Below are 19589 nucleotides of genomic sequence, written 5' to 3' on the forward strand. Positions count from 1 at the left end.
TCAGTCCCTCCTAAGGAGGGAGAGATGGAATCACCCCAACCCCAATGTCTCATCCACGTCGTGATGCGTCTCACAAATCCTCACAGCAATTCTTATTTCCTGCAACACAAAACAAAGAAAACACAGGTGTGGAGTCATCATCATCACCACAGGTAAGTGGCTGCGTATGGTGCGACAGGTTCATCCATCCTAACTATTTCCTAAATGACTTTAACAACTTTACACTACCCGGGGTCTTTCTCCGGCCAAACCATTGGCCCTCTTACACTATGGGTTCTAAAAACCAATTCCCATTGGCCAAACTGTGGTGCTTTTCAATTTGGGGTCTCACTCCCCCGATTCATCTCCCGGTGCCCTCGCACAATTTCTGGGCCGCGACGTGTACCTCTCCCAGCGGGTCTACCCACCTGCACACCTCCACCACTGCAGTTGCCTCCGAGCTTACCTGCTCCCTGCCCTAACCTAACTACCTGGGGAAGGCCCTCTGGCGCTCTCCCCACTCGGTGCCCTCTCTGGCACTGGGCTACCCGGGTCCGTCCTCCGGATCCTCGGGCCCCATCCACAACTAACGGCTCCCAGAGCCCACCTGCGGCCTCACCTGGCCGACATCCTCACAGTGGTGGAGTGCCCAACCAACTACACACACTAACAGGCTACACGCCCAGCCATTTCCACAACACTAATGCACCCATTCACAATACCATTCTGCAACCGCACCACAAATGCCAATATCCAACCACAATTTACCTATACCCTCTACCTAACACTTACACTACCCGCCCCGGGTACTCGTGAAAGGGGTCCACTCTTCCCCCATTCACACCTTCGCACCATGCACACCACTCCGTACCACTTACTCCTACTCTCTCCACACACCTGTACTTGCACACCTGTGCTCTCACACCTGGTGCCACCTGCACCCTTCTCTCCCCAAGCGCATTCGCGCTGATCCACAACACTCACTACTCACACACTGCTCCACACACCTGTCCAGTTGCACACCTGTGCAATCACACCTGTTCAATTCTCACCTGTTCAATTCTCACACACACGGCATCATCTCAGCTAACTACTCCCCTCTGAAACTTGCGCTTCCCAGTCGTCCCTTTAAACTATTGCGCTCCCTCGTCATTATCATCCATACTAATCTACCTGCGTCCCCACTACAGGTATCAGTCACTAACTAAACTTAACGTCACCTAATGTCATCTTCGCTAGATCCCTATCAATATAACCTAACCCACCCGGGCTAGTTTTCACTGCCATACACCCCATAAGCTATTGCTCCTTTGCCCCACCATGGGAAGGGCGGCAGGGATGCCAGCCTTACCCACCGGGCCCATCGCTCACTACCAATTTTGCACATCAAATTTCAACAAATTAAAAATTTGCCAATCACTACCCATCATCTGCCAATCATTACTGCCAATCCTTTGCCAATCATCAAATTTTGTTTTTCTCTAATTTTGGGGCCAAAACACTAACCTCATCACACAGTCTACTCACTACTGCCTCTCGGTGCGCCAATTCCTGTCCAAAGCCCGGCTTCGTAAAGCCAAGCCATGAATGCGGGTTGTTTGCTGCCAGCGGCTGGATACGTCCGGCACTCGGTGCAGGGAAGGAGGTTTACCCGGGCCGAGATCCCACGCACCATCTCGGCACGGAGCCATCCCATGGCCCGATCTCGACCTGCCGGAATGCCTCAACAAAAAGTGGTCGCCATGGCGACCCTTCCTATCGGGCTGCCAGCTCCGCCTAGTGGAGCACGGACGCGGCCGTTCAAAGCGAGGCCCGGCACGCACCGAGGGCCCGATTCGGCTAAAAGTCGACCTAACCACTAAACCGGTTACCGTCGATGCTTCACCTGCATGCTTACACCCCGCAGCCCGTTCCTTGCTCACACATCCAGCCGTGCCCATGCTCCTCGTACCTTTCCTTACACAACCAGGTACCCTCATTCCACTCACAGCCTTGGTCACACACCTGGCCACCGAACACCTTGGCACACATTCGTTGGTATCACACCTCACCAACACACCTCTTCGCGCCCCCTCCTCGGTCACCTCCTCTGTGACAATCACAGGTGTGCCCTCATTCGCACACCCAACCACGTGCCTCACTACCAATTCCAGCGTGCATTCCCACTCACGCTCTACCATTCCAGGTGTGCATCCTTTCTCACCTGTCACAACCAACTCACGCTCCTTGTCACTCTCACTACTCTCACCACCACTCTTGACAACGCACTCACCCTTACTCTTGACAGCACACTCTTTCCCCATGCACCTGTCCGTCACACACCTTTCTCGCGCACTCCTCCGACCTCCTCACTCACTCCTCTTCTGATCTCCTCTCCCTTCACTTGGAACTCCTGCCCAGATGCCACCCTCATCTGCTCCATTTCCTCCCTGTGAGCATCCAGTTTGGTTTCTACCCCCATTCTGACCCCCTCTATCTGCTGCCCCATTTGGTTAACTTCCCTTTCCGCTTGGTCCCTCATGTCCCTCAATTTGCCTTCCATCCTGTTTTCTAACCCCTCTAACCCATTTTTCACTCCCTCTATCTGATTCTCCTGGGCAGCCATTCTATTTTCTACCCCCATTAACCCATTTTTCACCTCTTTTATCCCGTTGTCTAACCCCTCACCGGTACCCCTCGCTTCGTCCCTCATTACCCCCATTTGGTTTCCCATTACCCCCATTTGGTTTCCCATTACCCCCATTTGGCCCTCCAATCGCTCACTCTGAGCCCTCATTTCCTCCCTCATTTGCTCGCTATTCTGGGCCATAAGGGCCTTCATTTGTATGAAAAAAAGGTCCAAATTTACCAGCGGCGCTACTACGGTCGCGGGCGTGGGCGCCGTGGCCATGTGCGAGGCGCTATTTCGCGCGTCTGCTACCCTCGCTGCTTCGCTCTCCTCACGTCCCTCAATTTGGTCCTGGACCGACCCTGCCTCACTCTCCTCTACCGGAACCCAGCTGACTTGGTCTGCCATAGCGCGACTTTCAAAATTCGGGTTTTTATATTTTGTAAAACACAATCAAATTTCGCTGTTATAATTTTGAGCGCGTAAAACGCGCTCCGGATCGAATTCTACTTCCCAACACCAAAATGTTACCCTAATGGTACACTTGGTGTTCCAAAATTTGGGCTAAATGAATTTAGTCCCAGGTCCGAATCCGACACTCCTGACACCAATTGTTACAGACACGACTTTGATGTTATGGTGGGCCGAGCGGAATGGCCGCCGTGTCCGCACAAGTTACCCGATTATACTCGAACCTTGTCCGAGTCGCGCTACGCTAGATCAATGAAGGAAAAGGACACAACGGCTGGGATTAAAATGACACGACACCAAGGGTTCAGTTCTCAAGACCTCCGGAGGAGGTTATATTAGGGCGGAAGGTCAGATTACAACGACAAGAGGGACAGCATAGAAAGACAGGCACTTAGACACACTCTTATATTAGCCCCGACAGACGACAGATAAACGGGACAAAACTGACTCACACGGGGATTGATGGCAAGGAGGGGCAGGTCTTCGAGGGCTCAAGGTGCACCTTGGCTCAGGGGCAAAATCGACCCGGTCCAGTCCAAAGATGCGGGAGGTCTCACTCAGCGCTGGAAGGTCACGTTCTTTCTCCAAGCTGGGGGCGCATCTGACGTCACGTCCGGTAAGTGGCCGCGTATATCCGGCGGGGAGTGACACGCCCTCGGCTCGTTAGCTCCGCCCCAGATGGAATCGGCCCGTTGCTTCTCATTGGGTGCGTGCGGGGGGGTTACCGGCTCCGCCCTTGACGAGGGGCTGACAGGGAGCCCCTTCGTGGTAACCCCGTCGGAGCGCATGGTCAATGGCGGCTAACCGAGCCGGTGTGAGGACGCACACTCCCCCGCGCCGCGCCGCCCCCATTCTCCTCTGTTGTTGTAGTTGTAGTTGTAGTTGTTGTTGTTTCATGGGGAAGATGGGAGGAGGTAAGGGGAGGTCCTAAACTCACTACTGGTGCCATACCATCACATTCTGGTGCAACGAAGAGTCAGAATTAATGGAAACGAGTCCTTAACTGACATAGACTAAGAATAACTAGCAAGATTGCCGAAAGTTGTCTACGTGAGATGCGGTGGACCTGGGCACGACATTTAATGGGGGAAAAAGGGGAAGGTCGGTTCTACAGAGTGTTATTTACAGGCAATGGGACTAGGGAATGGGGGATTGGGGATAGTTGGGGAGTATTGGGGAAATAGGGGAGTATTTACAAGCGGATATTGAGGCCAAGTCCCATATCCGCAACAATATATATATATATATATATATATACTCGTATAAGAAAGTCTCAGTCTCTCTCTCGCCCTCTCTCTCTCTCTCTCTCTCTCTCTCTCTCTCTCTCTCTCTCTCTCTCTCTCTCTCTCTCTCTCTCTCTATCTATCTATCTATCTATATATATATATATATATATATATATATATATATATATATATATATATATATATATATATATATATATATATATATATATATATATAATGGTATCACCGCGTGGCAGGCGGTGCGTATCGCTCCCAGCAAGGTGCAGCAGCAGCTGTATGGGACACCTTGCTGGCGGTTCTCCACTGATGATATGAAGGTCGCATAGTGACTGATATATATATATATATATATATATATATATATATATATATATATATATATATTATATATATATATATATATATAAAATCTATATTGTCGCGCGATTGCCCTTCGGTTAAGACCGGAGAAATCGCGGATGGCCAAAACGAGCTTCAACTCCGAGGCGACGATCAATGGCGGATTTCCTATACACGCACGGGAGAAAGAAGAAGCGGGAAGCTTTTACCTGACACGATCTCGCCTGGCAGCCTTCAACCTGCAGGAAATTAAACTTACACGAAACAGAATTTATGTACAAAAGAACAAGGCTTTATTGCCATGGATGCCAATAACAAGAACACGCCGGTAATTAAATGTCCTAAATCAGGACGTCCCCACACAGACTTCAGATACACGGACGAAGGAATATTCAAATAAAATAATCGTTGTGTTGGGGTTCTGTGTCGTGCGAGCTTAGCTTTTGTGATTCGTCAAGAATCATCAGGGATCGAGCGTGTTCGTCCGACACAGTGCTGGTGTTGGCGGGAACTGCCTGGTCGTTGGCATGGAGCGGCCCTCGGCGTGCCCGCACGATCGCTCGTCAGTTCCCGTGCGTGAACGCAGCGAAGGAGGATCGTCAGCACTCCAACTCCAACAGCACTCCAACAGAGTTGTGTCGTCCTTTAAAAGGCTCAAATATCATATGAAAACGAAGGTGGTTTCGTCGAGAAGAAGGAACGAGGTCAGAATACCTTCAAAGTATTAAATTGCTTCTTTAAGTTGTGATTTTAACAGATTTTGAGGTTGTTTGAAGATGATTAAAGGAAAGTTATTCGAATATTCCCTTTTGGACAATTTCTCAAAGAAATCCGCAATGAGGATTGTGAACTCGTCGTTCGTATGTGAATGCAGGGGAAGAGAATCGTCGGCGCTCCGTCTCTCCACCAAAGTCTGAAGGCAAGAACAGATCCAAGCGCAAAAGAAGGGAAGAGAGACAGAGGCGAAGAGGAGAAAATGTCGGTCTCCTCTCACTTTTATCAGACGTCCTCTGACGTCAGCTCTCTATCTTCCCCAATCAGTGCGTCGTTTATTGGTGGTCTTTCGCGCCTTCTCACGTCACCGGTGTTTCTCCTTCAATCAGCGCGTTGCTTGTTGTGGCTCTTTCGCGCCTTCCTCACTGATTGGCCGAGGTGTCATCGGTCGGTGGCCAATCAGTCAGCCGCTTCCTTCCACCTTCCTTCCACCAATCACTGGCCAGCTTCTTACCCCATGGTGCGATCTTCCCATCAAAACCCTTTTGACCAATTTCGCGTGAAGTGGGCGTGGCCTCAGCCTGCCTTGCACGATGTGTGTCTGCTATGGCAGCTGGTGATGTGGCTGATTGCGGCCCCATCGGCGGTGCCCCGAACTGGCTTCCTGCCTGTTCTTCCTGTAAGTCTTGTGGCCATGGGGAAATTAATTAATGTGGTGCACTATTGGGCCTAGCTAATGCCTTTGGGACGCATTGCCATAAGGGACACCGGGATGTTCACAGAGGGAACGACACACAATGGAATCTTATCATTATTCCCTAATTCTAGTTACCAAGCCCTGCCCCCTCGTGGCGGGGACACAGATACGTAGCTTACTCCGACATTCGTGCGAAACAGCACTTATTACAGGTGAGGTTCCCCATCACGACAGCTGGACACCTACCTCTGCAGATCTACCTAAATCTATATAAGCCTCTACCCCAAAATTCATAACAATATATATATATATTAGAGACTGGAGTATATACTTTCTTATTCGAGTATATTGTTGCGGATATGGGATTTGGCCTCCATCCATATCCGCTTGTAAATATTCCCCTATTTCCCCAATACTCCCCAACTATCCCCAATCCCCCATTCCCTAGTCCCATTGTCTGTAAACAACACTCTGTAGAACCGACCTTCCCCTTTTTCCCCCATTAAATGTCGTGCCCAGGTTCACCGCATCTCACGTAGACAACTATAGGACATCTTGCTAGTTATTCTTAGTCTATGTCAGTTAAGGACTCGTTTCCATTAATTCTGACTCTTCGTTGCACCAGAATGTGATTGTATGGCACCAGTAGTGAGTTTAGGACCTCCCCATACCTCCTCCCATCTTCCTCATGAAACTACAACAACAACAACAACTACAACAACAGCGCGCGGGGAGTGTGCGTCCTCACTCCGGCTTGGTTAGCCGCCATTGCCCATGTGCTCTGACGGGGTTACCACAAAGGGGCCGACTGTCAGCTCCTCGTCAAGGGCGGAGCCCGGTAACCCCCCCGCACCCAATAAGAAGCGGCGGGCCGATTCCATCTGGGGCGGAGCTAACGAGCCTAGGGCGTGTCACTCCCCGCTGGATATACGCAGCCACTTACCGGAGGTGACGTCAGATGCGCCCCCAGCTTGAAGAGAAACAGACGCCACCTCCAGCGCGATGATACCTCCCCGCATATCTGGACCGGACCGTGTGGATCCTGTCCCTGAGCCAAGGTGCACCTTGTGCTATCCATCGACTACCTGCCCTTCCTTGCCATCAATCCCTGTGTGAGTCAGTCTTGTCCTGTTTATCTGTGGTCTGTCGGGGCTACTGTAAGACCGTGATTAAGTGCCCACCTTCCTATGCTGTACCTCTTGTCCTTGTAATCTAAACGTTCTGCATACAAATATTATAACCTCCTCCGGAGGTCTTGAGAACTGTACCCCTGGTGTCGTGTCATCTAACCCAGCCGTTGTGTCCTTTCCTTAATTGATTTAGCATAGCGCGATTTGGCCAACGTTCGAGTGGAATCGGGTAAACTGTGCAGACGCGGTCATACCAAACCGCTCGGTAAACTAACATCCAAAACCGCGTCTGTAACATTTGGTGTCGAGGAGTTGGATTCGGACCTGGGACTAAATTCATTTAGCCCAAATTTTGGAACACCAATTGTACTATTAGAGTAACATTTGGTGTTGGGAAGTGGGATTCGATCCGGAGCGCGTTTTACGCGCTCGAAATTATAACAGCGAAATTTAATTGTGTTTTACAAAAAAAATAAAAACCCGAATTTTGAAAGTCGCGCTATGGCAGACCAAGACGGCTGGGTTCCGGTAGAAGAGAGTGAGGCAGGGTCGATCCAGGACCAAATTGAGGGACAAGAGGAGAGCAAAGCAGTGAGGGTAGCAGATTCGCAAAATAGCGTCGTCGCGCACGAGGTTGCGGGTGCGCAAAATGGCGCCTCGCACATAGCCACGACGACCGCGCCCGCGACCGTAGTAGCGCCACCGGTGGATTTGAACCTTTTTCTTATGCAAATGAAGGCCCTTATGGACAAGAATAATGAAGAAATGGAAAACAGAATGATGGGGGCCCTTATGGGCCAAATGGGGGTAATGAGGGACGAAGCGAGGGGTACCGGTGAGGGGTTAGACAATAATTTTAAGGGATTAGACAAGAAATTTGGGAAGTTAGACGACAAATTTGAGGGGTTAGACAACGGGATAAAAGAGGTGAAAAATGGGTTAATGGGGGTAGAAAATAGAATGGCTGCCCAGGAGAATCAGATAGAGGGAGTGAAAAATGGGTTAGAGGGGTTAGAAAACAGGATGGAAGGCAAATTGAGGGACATGAGGGACCAAGCGGAAAGGGAAGTTAAACAAATGGGGCAGCAGATAGAGGGGGTCAGAATGGGGGTAGAAACCAAACTGGATGCTCACAGGGAGGAAATGGAGCAGATGAGGGTGGCATCTGGGCAGGAGACGCAAGTGATGGGAGAGGAGATCAGAAGAGGTGTGAGTGAGGAGGTCGGAGGAGTGCGCGAGGAGGTGAGGCACTGTAAGGAGCGCATGGAGAAGGAGGTGAGAAAGGGGACTGTAAAGTTACAAGGGGGCATAGAGGACCTGACGCAGGAGGTGGAACAGCTGACGGAGGGACAAAAAGGACTAACGGAGCAGGTTCAAAGGAACACTGCGGTATTAGGAGGGTTAAAGGCGACACAGAAAGAACTAAAAGATGACTTGATAGCGACGAAGAGGGAATGTCAGATGGTACGTGAGGGACTGACAACGAGGTTGGACGAGGTGATAGAGGTAATGGAGACGACGGACCGGCAGGTGAGGACGCACATGGAAACGGTCAAGGTAGCCTTAGAGGACGAACTTGAGGAGACGTACCGGGGAATAAAAGAGGTGAAGCAGAAATTAGAAGAAGTGGAAGAAGGGGTGAGCGAAATTAAGAAGCGACGGAGAGAGGATAAGAAAGAGATAAAAGAGGAAATAAAAGAATTGGTCCAAAGTCTGTGTTTGGATCGTGATGATGTGCTCATTAACCGGATGAGGGATTCGCAGGTGATGGAGGAAAAGCGAAGAGGAAGAGGACCCGGTGTAAGTGGTGACCAATATGGTCGTGCGTATGATGCGCCAGGTGATTTAAGAAGCTTGGGGGTCGAGATGGACCCGGGTGTTCGTGAGAGGCCGTTGGTGAAGTGTGCGACAGGTCTGGTGTGTGAAAAAGGAGGTGTGCGAGAAAGTCCGACTCTGGGGTGTGTGAGGAAAAAGTGCGTGCCAAGGAGTGAGGGTGCTGGCGAGAGTGAGTCGGTCGTAGCGCGTGTGCGAGGGAGCACATGGAAGCGCGGTGTGGTGAGTGTTACAGAGGGTGTAACGGGAGAGTGTGCGCGGGAAAGGTGTGTAACGGACAGGTGCATGAGGAAAGAGTGCGCTGTCGGGAGTAAGGGTGAGTGCGTTGTCAAGAGTGGTGGTGAGAGTAGTGAGAGTGACAAGGAGCGTGAGTTGGTTGTGACAGGTGAGCGAGGATGTACACCTGGAATGGAAGGATGCACACCTGGAATGGTAGAGCGTGAGTGGGAATGCACGCTGGAATTGGTAGTGAGGCACGTGGTTGGGTGTGTGAGTGAGAACACACCTGTGATTGTCACAGAGGAGGTGACCGAGGAGGGGGCGCGAAGAGGTGTGTTGGTGAAGTGTGCGAGCGGCGAATGTGTGCCAAGGTGTTCGGTGGTCAGGTGTGTGACCAAGGCTGGGAGTGGAATGAGTGTACTTGGGTGTGTTAGAGAAGGTACGACGAGGAGCATGGAAACGGCTGGATGTGTGAGCAAGGAACGGGCTGCGGGGTGTAAGCATGCAGGTGAGGCATCGAAGGTAACCGGGTTAGAGGTTAGAGCGACTTTTAGCCGAATCGGGCCCTCGGTGCGTGCCGGGCCTCGCGTGGAATGGCCGCGTCCAGGCTCCACTAGGTGGAGCGGGCAGCTGGATAGGAAGGGTCGTCATGGCGACCACGTTTTGTTGAGACGTGCCGGCAGGTCGAGATCGGGACATTGGATGGCTCCACGCCGAGGTGGTGCGTGGGATCTCGGCCCGGGTAAGCCCCCGTCCCTGCCCCGAATGCCGGACGCATCCAGCCGCCGGCACAAAACAACCAGCATCCATTGCTCGGCTTTACGAAGCCGGGCTTTGGACAGGAATTGGCGCACCGAGAGGCATTAGTGAGTAGACTGTGTGATGAGGTTAGTGTTTTGGACCCAAAATTAGAGAAAAACAAAATTTGATGATTGGCAAAGGATTGGCAGTAATGATTGGCAGATGATGGGTAGTGAGTGGCAAATTTTTGATTTGTTGAAATTTGATGTGCAAAATTGGTAGTGGGAGATGCCCCCTGTGATGGGATGGCCAATCCACCATCCCTCACGAGTGGGGGCAAAGGAGCAATAGCTTATGGGGTGTATGGCAGTGAAAACTAGCCCGGGTGGGTTAGGTTATATTGTTAGGGATCTAGAGATTGACATGAGGTAACGTTAAGGTTAGTTCGTGACTGATACCTGTAGTGGGGACGCAGGTAGTTTAGTGTGGATGATAATGACGTGGGAGTGCAATAGTTTAAAGGGACGACTGGGAAGCGCAAGTTTCAGAGGGGAGTAGTTAGCTGAGATGATGCCGTGTGTTTGAGAACTGAACAGGTGTGTGGAGCAGTGTGTGGAGTAGTGTGTATGAGTAGTGAGTGTTGTGGATCAGCGTGAATGCGCTTGGGGAGAGAAGGGTGCAGGTGGCACCAGGTGTGAGAGCACAGGTGTGCAAGTACAGGTGTGTGGAATATATGGAGCAGAGAATGACTGGTGTGGAGAGAGTTGGAGTAAGTGGTACGGAGTGGTGTGCATGGTGCGAAGGTGTGGATGGGGGAAGAGTGGACCCCTTTCACGAGTACCCGGGGCGGGTAGTGTAAGTGTTAGGTAGAGGGTATAGGTAAATTGTGGTTGGATATTGGCAATTGTGGTGCGGTTGCAGAATGGTATTGTGGATGGGTGCATTAGTGTTGTGGAAATGGCTGGGCGTGTAGCCTGTTAGTGTGTGTAGTTGGTTGGGCACTCCACCACTGAGGATGTCGGCCAGGTGAGGCCGCAGGTGGGCTCTGGGAGCCGGTAGAGTTGTGGATGGGGCCCGAGGATCCGGAGGACGGACCCGGGTAGCCCAGTGCCAGAGAGGGCACCGAGTGGGGAGAGCGCCAGAGGGCCTTCCCCAGGTAGTTAGGTTAGGGTAAGGAGCAGGTAAGCTCAGAGGCAACTGCAGTGGTGGAGGTGTGCAGGTGGGTAGACCTGCTGGGAGAGCTACACGTCGCGGCCCAGAAATTGTGCGAGGGCACCGGGAGATGAATCGGGGGAGTGAGACCCCAAATTGAAAAGCACCACAGTTTGGTCAATGGGAATTGGTTTTTAGAACCCATAGTGTAAGAGGGCCAATGGTTTGGCAGGGAAAGACCCCGGGTAATGTAAAGTTGTTAAAGTCATTTAGGAAATAGTTAGGATTGATGAACCTGTCGCACCATACGCAGCCACTTACCTGTGGTGATGATGATGACTCCACACCTGTGTTTTCTTTGTTTTGTGTGCAGGAAATAAGAATTGCTGTTTGGATTGGTGAGACGCATCACAACGTGGATGAGACGTTGGGGTGATTCCATCTCTCCCTCCTTAGGAGGGACTGATGATGAATTGGTGATGGCAAATTGTGATGAGAGTTGGAAATGGCAAATTTGATTGGTTAGGAGGGAGAGAAGACGAATTTGGTTTATGGGAGGAACGGGGAAGACAGTAGGGACGTTTGTTGATTTGTAAAGTAGATGTTTATGGGTAGTGTTGTGTTTTGTGGATACAGTAAGGGGTAAGGGAGGGGCAATGTAGGTTACCTGGTGGGGGGGGGGGGGGGCGTACGGTAGGAACGTACCTGTCTCACCTGGTTCCCATGTGCCCCCAGTGTGCATTACCTTGTATTGCGTGCACTTTTGCGCCCTTACCACCTTACTCACTTGTCTGCTTCTTTTGTCTCCCACCTCCGAGGATCTGGCTTTGGGGCAGAGAGAGAGGAGAGAGAGGTGCTGGCTCCGCAGTTGTGGGCCTGCACTTTCGCTGCTTGCTGCCGGGATCGATACACCATATGGACCGCAATTTTTGTGGCCGCCCACCATGGACCGCAGTTCTCTTGCGGGCAAGCACCACCCGTGGATGGACCTATGGGTCAACGTGGCACCTATGCCATACAGGTGAACCACTAATAGTTGGTCCCCTGACGGCCACAATTTAGAAATGGACGCGGTTGGCGCCTTTCTTTATTTTTGAAAGAAGCCAGAAGGCCAAGTGCACCACATGAAGGCAAGACCAGCGGCAGAACATCGGCCGGCTGCGACACCACCGGTGATTTATGAACGCTTTATTGGTGCACCGGATGGTGCTGACTGTACATGATGGGGTGGTGCTTTTGGTGCTTGGATGGGGTGCTCTGCACATTATTAAAGGCCGTAAGGCCACAGAGCACTCGTGGGTTGGTGTATCGATGCTGGCATGCGTGCTCTCTCTTTGCATAACATCTGCATGTGTTCCTCCAAAAACAGGTCCTGGATCGTAGTGTAAATATCAGTGTAGTCTTATGTAAATAATGCTCCCTACCGGCTGTATGTTTAGTTTGAGAATTCTTTCCGCGATTCGGTTATCCTGTGGGTGTGCTTCTGTGAGGAGAAGGGTGCAACGTCGCAGGGGGACATATTTACTCATTTGTGAACGTCTGTAAAACTGTCGCACTCAGGGTAGAGTTAATAGTAGAGGGAACTACATCTGAGTGCCACACTAACGTAGGTAAAAATTTATCGGGTCGGGACGCCCCGAGGGTAGAGAAGGGTGCAATGTTGCGGATATGGGATTTGGCCTCCATCCATATCCGCTTGTAAATATTCCCCTATTTCCCCAATACTCCCCAACTATCCCCAATCCCCCATTCCCTAGTCCCATTGTCTGTAAACAACACTCTGTAGAACCGACCTTCCCCTTTTTCCCCCATTAAATGTCGTGCCCAGGTTCACCGCATCTCACGTAGACAACTATAGGACATCTTGCTAGTTATTCTTCGTCTATGTCAGTTAAGGACTCGTTTCCATTAATTCTGACTCTTCGTTGCACCAGAATGTGATTGTATGGCACCAGTAGTGAGTTTAGGACCTCCCCATACCTCCTCCCATCTTCCTCATGAAACTACAACAACAACAACAACTACAACAACAGCGCGCGGGGAGTGTGCGTCCTCACTCCGGCTTGGTTAGCCGCCATTGCCCATGTGCTCTGACGGGGTTACCACGAAGGGGCTGACTGTCAGCTCCTCGTCAAGGGCGGAGCCCGGTAACCCCCCCGCACCCAATAAGAAGCGGCGGGCCGATTCCATCTGGGGCGGAGCTAACGAGCTGAGGGCGTGTCACTCCCCGCTGGATATACGCAGCCACTTACCGGAGGTGACGTCAGATGCGCCCCCAGCTTGAAGAGAAACAGACGCCACCTCCAGCGCGACGATACCTCCCCGCATATCTGGACCGGACCGTGTGGATCCTGTCCCTGAGCCAAGGTGCACCTTGTGCTATCCATCGACTACCTGCCCTTCCTTGCCATCAATCCCTGTGTGAGTCAGTCTTGTCCTGTTTATCTGTGGTCTGTCGGGGCTACTATAAGACCGTGATTAAGTGCCCACCTTCCTATGCTGTACCTCTTGTCCTTGTAATCTAAACGTTCTGCATACAAATATTATAACCTCCTCCGGAGGTCTTGAGAACTGTACCCCTGGTGTCGTGTCATCTAACCCAGCCGTTGTGTCCTTTCCTTAATTGATTTAGCATAGCGCGATTTGGCCAACGTTCGAGTGGAATCGGGTAAACTGTGCAGACGCGGTCATACCAAACCGCTCGGTAAACTAACATCCAAAACCGCGTCTGTAACAATATATATATATATGTACAAAGTATATACACAAAGTATATACAAAGTATGTACGAGTATATACACACTGCCGCTAAGTAAGAGCTGGTCGAAGTTATTGAGGATTTTGTTTTATCAGGCTGTCAATTTTGCTCGCTTTCACTGTTAGATGTTAAAGATCCCACGGTATCTTTCAAAAAAGTAGGCCATTGGGTGCTGCTAGCATGTGCAAATTCTGAATTCCTACGTCCTGTTAACCACTGGGAAGGCAATGGCAAGCCACCCATTGTGTTCCTTGCATTTAGAGACTGGATCGTTGATGCTTTCGAAAGCATATTGACATTGGATGATTGACATATATAAATGACTCCCGGTCTTGGCTAAAGGTATACTTAAGGTTTAACTTTAACTCTCCCTCCCAACCTCCAGTCCACATGTGGAAGGTTTAACTTCACCCAAATTTTTTTTCAATGTTTTTACTCATAACTCGAGCAGAATCTGTTCAGTCTATCTCAGCTTGTCCTCCATTGGAATCTCCTCTTTTATGGTGTATTACAATGAGTGTTGAACTTGGGACAAAACACCCATTTTCATAAAGCTCGAGTCCAAATGAATGCCATTGAAAATTATTCACCAACAATGTATCATGGAGAAACGGGAGTTTACATCGTGCGTTCAAATCACTTTAAAAATAAATGCATCATTGGTGAGTTTTTAATTACAGGATCTGTGTTTGAAATTTTTTGGGTTATTCTGTCCCGTCCACTGTTTTCTCAGTGTGCCTCCAAGACAGCATTCTGGCATTCTGGAAGCACGGCATGCAGGGACGCAGCTTCACCTCCAATGAAGTAAGACTTACTGCCATTACCGCAATGAATGCTTGCTTTCACATTGGTAATTCATGTCTGGATAGTACACATGGATGTGCACTTGCATGGTACATTTAACAAAAAAAGAGGAAGAGCAAAATATTTGTGCAACACTTTGTTGGGTGCAGAGAGGGGAACCCGCTGGTTGTATCTGATCGGGATAAGGTTTGGAATGGCAATGACATGTCATGACTCACCAGTTTGTACAATTAATCTACTTTTAAGGCCCACAAATTTGAACTTTTTTTTTTTTTTTTTTTTTTTTTGTATACAAGATCGAGGCTCGTGAAAGAGCTAACATTTATCACACAAAAAGACAAACCGACACACAAAAAACAAGGGGAGCGGCAGACAAGATGGGGAGAGAGGGGGAAGGACACAAACACAACATTTGAGAGCAGGGACATCGGGAGGACTTGGGGGGAGGTGGGAGAGGAATAAAACATATGAACACTGCAAGGACTCTGGGGTGAATTACCGGGGGTAGAAAAGATCAAGGTTTTCGATGGGGAAAGATAAGAGATGGTGGTGAACAGCTGTTTTAAAGACCTGGAGGGAGGAGTGGGATTGAAGGGAGTGGGGGAGTTTGTTCCAGAGGTGGGAGAAAAGGGGAATGAAAGAGTGAATGTGAGCAGAGAGCCTAGACTTTGGCAGTTTAACCATAAGAGGGTTGCAGGCAGATCTTGTGCGACCTGAAGGAATATTGGGGGGACAGAGCACAGAGAGAGAGCTGGGGGAGCAAGGCCGGAGAGGAGTCGGTAGAAGATAGAAAGACCACCAACCTGCCTGCGGTGAGTGAGTGAAAGGCCCTCGGAGTTGACTACATCGCAGGAGATTCCAATGATTCTGAAAGCTTTGGCCTCAACAGCGTGAAGCCGAGCAAGGTGTGAGGCAGGAGCACCAGCCCAGAGGGGGGAACAGTATTCCATTGAGCTGCGGATGAAAGCCTTGTATGTGGTGAGGAGCTCAGGTGTGCCAAGGAAGGACTTCGCACGACGGAGGATGCCCAGTCGGCGACTGGCTTTGGAGGCCAGCTTGGAAATGTGGTTTTCCCAAGAAAGATCATGGCAGATAGTTAGACCCAAAAGCTTGAGCGACAGAACTTCTTGGAGAGGATTGTTGAGAAAGTAGATGGGAGGGTTGTCCAGTCGGTCCTTTCGGAGAGACATTGTAAGAGTGTGAGATTTGTCAGGATTGAAAGACATGTTCCACTTGTTTGACCAGTCTGTGATTTTGTCCAGGTCTGCAGAGAGTGAGGAGGCTGCAGACTGCCGATCTGAGGAATGGAGCGGCAGATAGTGGAGTCATCAGCAAAGAGATAGAGAGGATTTTCCAGAGAGTCGGAGAGGTCATTGATGAAGACCAGAAATAGCACAGGGCCCAGAACACTACCTTGGGGAACTCCAGCCAGAACAGGAAGGGAAGATGAGAGAAATCCATTCAGGGCCACACGTTGCCTACGACCAGAGAGGAAATCCGCAAGCCATAAGTGGAGATTTCCCTGAATACCATAGGAGGTGAGTTTGGTGAGCAGAGCTGGGTGCCAGACCGTATCGAAGGCACGTGATATGTCAAGTGAGACAGCTCTGATTTCCTGTTTGGCATTGAGGACCTCCATCCATTGTTGAGACAGCAGAAGCAACATGTCCAGAGTAGAATGACCTGGTCTGAATCCAAATTGATGATCAGAGATCAAGCCATTGGAGAAGAGGAAGGATTTGATATCTGAAGCAATGATGGATTCCATGACTTTGCTGATAATTGGGAGCAGGCTGATTGGTCTGTAGTTGCAAGGATCTGTTTTTGCACCTTTTTGTGTAAAGCGGTAATGTTGGCTGATTTCCAAGATGCTGGCAGATGACCTTGAGCAAAAGAGAGGGTGAAAAGAACAGAGAGAGGGTGAGATAGAGCGGCAGAGCAGGATTTTAGGACCCGTGGGCTGATGCCGTCTGGTCCAGTTGCAGAATCAGAGTCGAGGTTTGACAGAAACTTCTCCACCTTGTCAGGAGAGAAGGACACAGAGTCCAGGAGCAGTTGGGTTCGACTGGGAAAGGTGGGAACAGAGAGAGATGGGTTTGGGACACAAGATTTTGAGGCAAACACAGAGTTGAGGCATTCGGCTTTGTCACGTGCGGTGTCAACTGTGTAGCCATTTGAGGTAAGGGAGGGGATGGAGGGGGAACAAACACCAGAAACGGATTTGACCAGATGCCACCAGGATTTGGAGGAAGGAGACAGCTTTGAGAGTTCAACCTTGAGTGTGGAGAGATAGTGCTTCCTGGCACTCCTGAGGGTAGAAACACACTTGTTTCGAGCTTGGTGGAAGGAACTGAGATTGCCTTCAGTTGGATTTGCCTTCCAAGACGCAAAGGCAAGTTGTTTCAGGGCAACTGCCTCACCACAAGATTCAGTGTACCATGGACGGGAGGAAGGGTAAGACAACTGAAGACGAGATGGGATAAATCTGTGCATGAGAGAGCAGTTTGCTTTGGAAGAATTCCCAGGAAGAATTGATGTCAGAGGCATTAGAGATGGGAGACCAGTCCAGTTGATTGATGGCTGCTTGCAGACCGTGCCAGTCGGCCTGAGTGAAATGCCAGACTCGTCGGCGCTGAGGAGGCTCTCTGAGAATGGCCAGTGAGATGTCCACTTTAACAAGCACATGATCAGAAGAACCGATTGGAGCAGAAGAAGAGCAGCAGACATTTGCAGGGAAGTTAGTCATAACCAAGTCCAGAAGAGAAGATACACCATTGACTGAGATCCGGGTCGGGAAATTGACAGATTGTGTCAGTCCCAATGAGTCGCAGAAGTCCTTTGCTGAGGTGCCATGGCTGGTGAGAGATGAACCCACACCCAGCCAGCTGGCATGATGACAGTTGAAGTCGCCACATATGAGGAAGAGAGAGTTTGGATGAGTTGATAGAAGTTGGTCCATGTTGTCCGACAGAGAAATGTAAATGGAGTCATCACTGTTTGGAGGACAGTACAGAACACATATGAACAAAAGGTGGGAGCGGAGAGGAAGCCGTAGCCAGAGGTACTCCTGTGGGTGGGGTGGAGAGAGGGCAGTGCAGGGAGAGTGAGGAAGAGAGTTTTTGAAAAAGATAGCCACCCCACCACCAGACGAGGATCAGGTCTATCGTACCGGAGGAGGGAGTAACCAGGAAGAGATATTAAGGAATCAGAGACATCTTGAAGGAGGAAAGTTTCTGTTAAGCAGATCAAGTCTGGATTTTCAGAAGCAACCTGAATGGAGAGATCAATCAGGTTTGAGCGAAGGCCCCGGATGTTTGAGGTCCATACCGTTAGTGAGGAGAGAGGGGGAGCATCGGGTGCAGGACAGGGGAGGGGAGGGGTAGGGTCAGATGAAGGGTGAGAGGGGGATGTAGGAAGAGCAGTTGATAGTGTGTCAGAGATTACAGAAGAGTTACAAGAAAGGGAAGGATGAGGAGGACGAAAGGTTTGATGGTGATGGAATGAGGCACAGAGAGTTTGTTTGAGGGGGGGCAGAGGAAAGTAGAAGGTTGTGGAGGTATGAGGTATGACATAGGAGGGAGAGGACGTGGGGAGGAGGCAGCTTTGAGAAGGAGGTGGGAGGAGGGAGAATTTGGGAGGGATGGTTGGGGGGGACATTTGAAGGGGAGGGGCAAGGGGGGAGTTTAGAAAGTGGATGATTAATGAAAGATGAACATATATAACAAATTGGGTTTGTTGTGATTTTCAAGTTAGCGATTCGTTTAAGAACGATGGAGGAGGGATGGAATGAATGAGAATTTAGAGCATGGAGTGATTTGGAATCATAAGAGATTGAATATTTTTTTGAAATGGAATGAGTTGAAGAGGAAATTGAAAGGAGCCTTTTAAATAAGAAGAAAAACAGCGTGTTGTAATAAACCACTGAATAAAACACTGAAGGGGATAGTTGAAACATATTTAAACAGAACTGTGAAGAACAATCTTATATTCACAAAAATACCAATGGGGAGAGGAAGCCTAGAGCGACGACCACGAGTCACTTGAACAGGGCAAAAGGTGGAAGGCAAGGGGAAAATGGGGGCGGGGCGAGACAGCGCACGTGGGCAGAGGCAAAAGCACACGAGGAGAAAGGGAAAAAAAAAATTTTTGTTTGTTTTTTTGTTTGTTTTTGGGGGGGGGGGTGTGGGGGTTACAACGTTAGACAAATAGTAGATGTTTGGTGAAGCTTGGTGGAGAAGGGGAAATCAAAAAAGCTAGCAAAACAGTGAAGGAAGGAACAACCTTCGACGGGGGAAGCCTGAGGCTGCAAGGCCTTGCTCGCGACGTGGCAAACAAACGATTAATTTATGAAAGATAAACACCAAGAAACTTCCAAGGGGGACACTATAAGTTCACACACCGAACGATAAATACAGTTTCGACAAAATACAATTGTGAACAGACTTAACTTTGAAAAAGGTGGAGACCGTGTGGACCGTCGAAAACCCCTGCCACCGTCTCCAAGATCTCCATGATCATGTAATATGATCATGTAATAAATATGATCATGTAACATGATCATGTAATAAAAAAAATCTCACAAGATGGTTCCCTTTAATCACATCGGGTGGTGTTGAGTGTTGCCAATTGTGCACATTATTACCTCCTCCACAGGAGGAGGATGGAGGTTATGTTTTCTAAACACCAACTCATCCCCCAAGACTAAACTTGACAGAAAACATAAATTGTTCAGACTGGCAGAGGTATGCGCTCTTTCGAGTGCCGTTCTAGTTTTTTGTGCAAATCTGGTTGTAAATTATATTAACTAGCAACGGTACCCACCCTACGGGCAGGGCTTCAATTGGGAGGCCCAAATGAAAAGGCAAAATATCAGAAATTGAAGGCTTTTTAAAAATTT

The 19589-nt window shown here is 49.7% G+C and overlaps 1 protein-coding gene across 3 annotated transcripts in view; it reads left to right on the forward strand.

Annotated features, from left to right (window-relative positions):
- LOC137435511 (mitogen-activated protein kinase kinase kinase kinase 5) overlaps positions 1 to 19589 on the forward strand; it is a 208854-nt gene that overhangs the window by 181778 nt on the left and 7487 nt on the right. For all 3 annotated transcript variants that reach the window (XM_068129366.2, XM_068129365.2, XM_068129367.2), the window contains exon 30: positions 14622 to 14692. In XM_068129366.2, coding sequence (XP_067985467.1) covers positions 14622 to 14692 — 71 coding nt within the window. The remainder of the gene's footprint in view (positions 1 to 14621; positions 14693 to 19589) is intronic.

Source organism: Myxine glutinosa, chromosome 9 (assembly GCF_964187855.1).
Source record: "Myxine glutinosa chromosome 9, kmMyxGlut1.1, whole genome shotgun sequence".
In the NCBI taxonomy this organism is placed as follows: domain Eukaryota; kingdom Metazoa; phylum Chordata; class Myxini; order Myxiniformes; family Myxinidae; genus Myxine; species Myxine glutinosa.